Genomic DNA, 7,048 nt, shown 5'->3' on the forward strand with positions numbered 1-7,048 from the left:
AATATATATACATAACATACAATATATACTAAAAGAAAATATATAAGGGAATATATATACATAACATACAATATATACTACAAGAAAATATATAAGGGAATATATATACATAACATACTATATATAGTACACTATACTAGTATACTATATTTCTATTATACAGAAAAGGAAAGATGGTCAACCAAGGGCATATATGTCATTTCGAAAAAAATTATTGTATTATTTGCATTTCTTAAATGCAAATTGATTCCTTCTTGATATACGTGGACCCCACATTCCCTTGACCACAACACTCCTTTAAAAGTTTAAATGTAGTGTTGATAAGACTACTTTTGCATAGAGTTACTCCATGCAAATACTCATTTTGAATGTTTTTTCTCATTTGATAAAATTATTAATTTTTGTTTCAGTCAACTAACAGTTTTCACAGAAAAAGTAAATTTAATTTTTAAATAATAAAGCAACAAAAAGAAATATAGATAAATATTTACAAGATTTTCATATTTACCCATACCATTTTAACACAATTTAAAAAATAAAATTAAAGGTTTTCATGTATTCACACTATTTGAAGGCGATTTCAAACCTAAAAGTTTTATATTCAAAAGTAATTTACAAAACTATAATTTGTTAAATCTTAAAGTTAATTTAAGTGATGATATTTGTTCATCTATTCTAGGAGGTTATCTCTTATGTACTTAATTGATGTGAAAATTTGATTTATATGGTTTGAACTCCATTCTTCCATGATAAGTTTTCAGCAATCTATAAATTGTCTTAAAATATTTTATATTATTTCATTATAAAAATTAACATATGATAAATCTATAGAAAAAATAAAAATATTTCTCTTATATCCTTAATTAAGAAAAAATTAAAACCCTATAATTAAAAATTCGAATATAGTGGGGAAATAATACTAGTGAATCAATTTTACAATTTGATGTTTATATTTGACATTGATGTTAAAATGAGTATTATAGCACATAGTCTTTTTATGTTAATAATTGGAGCAACTTAATCAGGTTATAATTTATAGTTTATTTTGTAAATTATTAAAATAAATTAATTGTAAATTGTGATCCCAATTTCATTTTCTATCAGTTATTAAATAGATATAACAATGATCGATTTATTTATCAAAAAGTTAATTGAGCACCGACAAAAAATAATTTTAAGATTACAATGTTGGGCCCGTATACGGGCCTTTCCTCATCTAGTATTGTTATCAAGATGATGCCAACCCCCACCGCCCACCCCACCCACCCCCACCCCCACCCCCAGGAAAAAAAAACTATAAAGTAGGAAGAAGAAGGGAAAAATCAATAAATAAATTAAATATCAAGACAGAATTTGGAATATCAATCTTCTCGGGTTCAACTTTTTGCTCTCATGTCTCATCCCCATCCCAACCCACCTCGCAGAAGGTTGGTTGCTTAAGTTCAAGTAAGGACAAACTGGACAAGTAAACCTTGTCTTTCCTAATCATGGACACAATAACTTAAACTTAAGTTTTCATATAATAGATGGCAGAATGGCCTAAATGGCACCTATACTTGTGCCACTTTGTCATCCCGGCCTCGAACACTTGACAATTTGCCGATTGAACACTTACACTCCTTCAAAGCGTTTATTATACACGGTTTGAAGGAGTGTAAGTATTCAATTGGCAAATTGTTAAGTTTGGGGACCGGCATGACAAAGTGGCACAAGTATAAGTGCTATTTAGGCTATTCCGCCATAATAGATTGGTCAAAGCCTTATAAATGTTCTGAAAATCTAATAGCTATCTGAAGACCAAATTGTCAACCCCCTACATCCTAGTTTCTAGCTTTTCTTGGAGCTTTTGGATTGTTCATGCTAATTATTTTGTTTTAGGTACGAGATATATTCTCAAAAGCAGCTGCAGCAGCACCATGCCTTCTATTTTTTGATGAATTTGATTCTATCGCTCCAAATAGAGGGCATGACAACACTGGTGTTACTGATAGAGTTGTTAATCAGGTTATTTCTTGTCCACATCTTTTGTTGTTTCCATCCTCCTTTTACCTTGCATAATTTTCATTTTTGTTCAATTAATGCAGTTTCTTACTGAATTGGATGGTGTTGAAGTGTTAACGGGTGTGTTTGTATTTGCTGCTACAAGGTTAGCATCTAACCGGATGGGCTTTGTTTACTATTGCTTTCAAGTTTTTGCCTTCACTTGCATATGTGGTACCCGTATTTCATCCGTTGGCACTTTTGTTGGTTCTTGGCCTAGTCAGTGATTGAGCATATATGCAGCCTTGTTATTTGTTGAATTTTGTACTACTAGATAGTAATCAATGCAGGTTGAAACAGACGCACAGAGATCCATGGGATGGAGAGTGCATCTGTTAGTTTCCAGATTTTTTGCCATTGGAGTCCCAAACCGTTCAGTGAATTTTCCTTAATTGCTAGGTTGGAAATTGTTACCCTAAGAGATGGACCACTGGGGAGAGGGGAATTTATAGAACAAAGGCATTCGTTAATCTTTTCTCTTCAATCTTTAGCAGGGACTAGTCATTGGAAAAAAGAAAAAAACTCTTTTGGTCAGAGATTAATAAAATTCTTTATTTATTTAAGCAGTCATTTTACAATGCCACTAATGTAATGGGGAATGTTTTTTAAAAAATAGCTTTATATTTTGATATAGTAGTAGGCACAGAAGTATAGGAAAATTGAGATTTAGAAATTTCTTTCTGATACTCTCTACACTCTAAAAGCTAATGGTGCCTCACATAATAAAAAGGAAAAAAAGGCCAGAAACAACTGGTTGAAAGAACTTGGAGAATTATAAGAAAATACACATGACTTCACACCATAACAAAAAATGGCCCATATTTTTAAGTTTTACCCAACCTAGCCCATATTGTACATATTTTGAAAGCACTAGCAAATTCTAAACTTGTGTCCTTACAACCATTGCTTCTAAATGCTATGGAGTTAAATATGTGTTCTCACAACCATTGCTTCTAAAAGCTATGGAGTTAAATATGTGTTCTCACAACCATTGTTTTCACTCTCTCTTCTTCTCACTTCTTCTACGTATGCTTCAAAGGCTGTCCGCCATTGTTGCTTCTTACCCTGTGTTACCTGGTTGCAAGTAAGAAAAATGAAGAGTAGAAGTCCACCATTGAAGGCCATTCGAAGCTTTGCTTTCGAAAATAGGATTTTTTGAGTTTGTTAGTTGTTTGGATTGGATGTTGTTCCAATTGATTGAAAATATCAAAAGGAGTACAAAATTTAAATTTGAAGTGATTTGGAGTAGATTTGAGCAAAATTTGAGTTAAATTTTAGAAAAGACGCAAGGAAGAAGACGAAGTCAGTTTTTTGTATAATTATGTATAATCTTGTATAATAGTGTATATGAGTGTATAAACACATCTTATACACTATTATACACTTTTATACACCTTTATACAAACGTCTGTAGACGAAGCTCTTCCACGATTTTCAGTTGCGATTCTTGTTCAAAACCAGTCCAAATCTCCATTAAATGACTTCAAATTTTATATACAACCTCCTTATACTATTTCTAACAAGTCTAAATAACACCCACTCCAAATTTCTCACAAAATCAAATTCGAAATTTAAACCCACATGTTTAAGCTTGTTAAAAATTTAATTTTCACCATCCAAATGGATTTGGTTTGTTGAACTAATTTTTGAGTCACAGTTACTTATTCGAAAATTAACTTAAAGTTTGAGCAATCTTTTTTAAAAATTAAATAGTAATTTCTAGAACCTATTGGAGTTGAATATTGAATCTTAGCCTATTAATTTTGGGGTAGTTGGTTGTAAATTAAAATATGGGCTATAAAATTAAAAAGTAGGGAGCTCAATTGTTTTTATGTGAAATTTTCCCATAATATATTTATTTATTGTTTGTCTGTTGAACAGCCTCACTATGTGGGATTATACTAGGTATGTTGTTGTTTTTTTGTTTGTTGAACATCTTTTTTGAGGAGATTATGAAGAACAAGGGGTCGTGTCAATCTTAGGTGGTCCAAAAGTGTGTGTTGAGGAGATTATGAAGAACAAGGGGTCTGTCAAGCTTAGGCGGTCCAAAAGTTTGTAATACTTTAAAGATCAAGCTAGAGTCTTCCAACTTGGTATCCCTATTTACCATGTTGAGGTTATCAGTTCTAGGCAACCTCATGCGTGTCACTGAAATGGAAAAATACACACGGATATATTTGAATAGGTGTGTACGTGAGTGCCCGAGCACACGCGAAGACATCTAAAATTTCTATAGATCAGCAGCTGCTTTCTCTTGACCAAGTCCTTTTACTTGTAAAAAACAAATAATATCTGTCCTCCTTTTAGTTGTGGAATAGGAGATTGGGGGTTGGCAGCGTTATCTCTGTGACATACAAGTTGGCATGCCTGCACCCCTTGCCTTTGTGTCCTTGAGAGTGAATACTACGTGCAACTCATTCTACATGGTATTTGTATACACCTAATGAAATGCCTATGAGAATATCTCTACTGGAAAGTAATTTGAGTCTCATGAATATTTTTCCTTTTTGACCTAATGACATTTAGTTTTAAAGGTACATCAAGTACCTGTGTCTGAATGATTGAATTGAATTCGTTACTACATTGTTATGTGGTGTTCTTGTGGAATAGTTAACAGCCGATGGATAAAACTTGTAGCCTAACGTTCCATACCCCTGTACTGTTAAGGTTGTCTAATCATGCTATACCTCTGCATTTTACTGAATAATTGATCCTTTATGAAGAAGAAGAATTCATTAGCCTTCTTTTCTGTGGAATGATACGATGATGCAATTTCTCTGACCAAGTTTGACCTTTCTTGTCTTCATTTTTAAGCAGTAGACCGGACTTGCTTGATGCTGCACTTTTGCGACCTGGAAGGCTGGATCGCCTTCTCTTCTGTGATTTTCCTTCACAGCGTGAGAGGTTGGAGATTCTTTCAGTTCTATCGAGAAAAGTAAGTCTTATTCTGATTGGGGCACTTCTTTCAATCAATCCCAAAGAGATGTTATAATATGTGGATAATGAGCAGGAGGTGTGGGATATGTCTTTCCAGATTAATTAATGCCTCTTCCCGATTCAACTACATGGTAATGAGCTTGACTTGGTTGGATATACTCATATTTCCCGGAGAAACTGTGGCTGAACTCAATTAGGAATAATCTGACAGTACAAATGGATTTTACGAAGGAAAGATCTCATTTGTTTCCTTTGGGGCAAAGGAATGTAGAATGCACAGTACAATATTAGGTAACTATTAGGCTATGTTAATAGGTTTTCCAAGGTCACCCATTTCCATGTTCCAATTTTGACTCAGGCTTCCTTGGAATTAGAGTGAACGGTCTTTAACAGTTTTGGTGTATATTGCGCGGACTCTCCAAATATGCTGTCGTATCCGTGTCAGATCCTCCGTAAATGCACTGATTTTGGAAGATCTGACACGCACTTGGTGACATTTTTGGAGAGTCCGAGTAACAGAGGTCTTGGTTCCTCTTATCTTTGCAAAGTGACAATATAACGGCGAAGTGTTTGTTAAATCATTTTAAAGAAATGGTAGGAGGGAAACGTGATCATTCCTATGAGTAATTTTGGGAGGGATCAAGACATTTTGGATAAATTTCTAACCAGCAAAGCTTTTGCTTTGACGATGGTCCGTATATTAAATTTTTTAAGTTTACTTTTATTTGAATGAAGACAGTAACTGATTTACTTGCTTAAATGCAGTTACCATTGGAAAGTGATGTCGATTTGGATGGCGTATCTCGTTTGACAGAAGGGTTCAGTGGAGCTGACCTCCAAGCACTTTTCTCTGATGCACAGCTTGAGGCTGTCCATGATCTTCTAGATAGTGAAAATGTCGGCAAGCCTGAGAAGAAGCCAGTCATCTCTGATGCTCTCCTGAAATCTATTGCATCCAAGGCAAAACCATCTGTCTCTGATGCTGAAAAGCAGCGATTATACGACATCTACAGTCAGTTTTTGGATGCAAAAAGATCATTGGCTGCACAGGTGCGGTGTTCTTTGCTTAAAGCTGGAGTGGCAGATGAATTACCTCCTTCTATCGCTTGCTAGTATGATAACTTTTTCTATTGTTTGGTATAGCTAACCTCCATTCAACCATGTTTATTTGCAGTCAAGGGAAGCAAAAGGAAAAAGAGCAACCCTCGCTTGATGATTGACTGCTACTCGAGCTCTATGTGCAAGAGCTTGCTAAAGACACATGAATGACTGGCCCGATCACTTGCAGTAGCTGCATTTTGGGTGGAGTTTGTAATGACACCATCCCTTTTGTCATTTATAGTTAGAAATATCTTGTTGTAGCATTAGTCTTTCCTATGTGGGAAAGTTCAAAAGGATAACTTACATTTATCTGCCGATTCTCAGTGTCATTGGGCATTCGTCTTAGTTTTAGGAGAAGAGCCCATGTCAAATTAGTGAGTGATGTCTTGCCATAGTTTTTTATTCTGGACAACTGAAGTGCGTCTGCAAAGAATAACTCTGCAATAATGAAACACAAATGACTTCTATCTGTTTCAGCTTTCCCCCTAAGAAAAATGATGGGATCTTCTGCAAAAGTTAGAAGCACAGAAAAATAAATTGAGTTGATGAAGAGTTGGATAATCAATTTTTATTTTCAATCCAGTCTCATTCTTCACTTTACATATTGGTTTTCGAATTTAGCTTGTACAGCTATGGGTTATTTATAACATATTTGTATATGCAGACTCTATATAATAGGTATCAGAAAATGCATATCTCAAAATATTAAGGCAAATAATGCATAATCTCTTTCAATTAGGTACTACAAATTCTTTTTTATTCTGTTAATATAAATAAGTATAATATAATATGATATAATACCAACAATGATGAGAATGACCATAACAATGATAATGAAGATACAGCATTCTAATACATTACTGTCTGTGATCATAAAAAAGAAGAAGGAAGAAAGTAGGAAAAAGAATTAAGCATATGGGTGATGAATGTTGGATAGAAGAAATACTTAATTGAAATTAGTTTAGTCCGA

General features: G+C 34.0%; 1 protein-coding gene across 1 annotated transcript in view; it reads left to right on the plus strand.

Annotated features, from left to right (window-relative positions):
• Nucleotides 1-6,660, plus strand: part of LOC109231686 (peroxisome biogenesis protein 1) — a 29,953-nt gene extending 23,293 nt beyond the window's left edge. The window contains exons 14-18 of the mRNA XM_019397328.1: nucleotides 1,879-2,004; nucleotides 2,085-2,146; nucleotides 4,858-4,975; nucleotides 5,743-6,027; nucleotides 6,152-6,660. Coding sequence (XP_019252873.1) covers nucleotides 1,879-2,004; nucleotides 2,085-2,146; nucleotides 4,858-4,975; nucleotides 5,743-6,027; nucleotides 6,152-6,190 — 630 coding nt within the window. The 3' untranslated portion in view covers nucleotides 6,191-6,660. The remainder of the gene's footprint in view (nucleotides 1-1,878; nucleotides 2,005-2,084; nucleotides 2,147-4,857; nucleotides 4,976-5,742; nucleotides 6,028-6,151) is intronic.

The sequence above is a fragment of the Nicotiana attenuata genome, chromosome 8 (assembly GCF_001879085.1).
Source record: "Nicotiana attenuata strain UT chromosome 8, NIATTr2, whole genome shotgun sequence".
NCBI classification, from domain to species: domain Eukaryota; kingdom Viridiplantae; phylum Streptophyta; class Magnoliopsida; order Solanales; family Solanaceae; genus Nicotiana; species Nicotiana attenuata.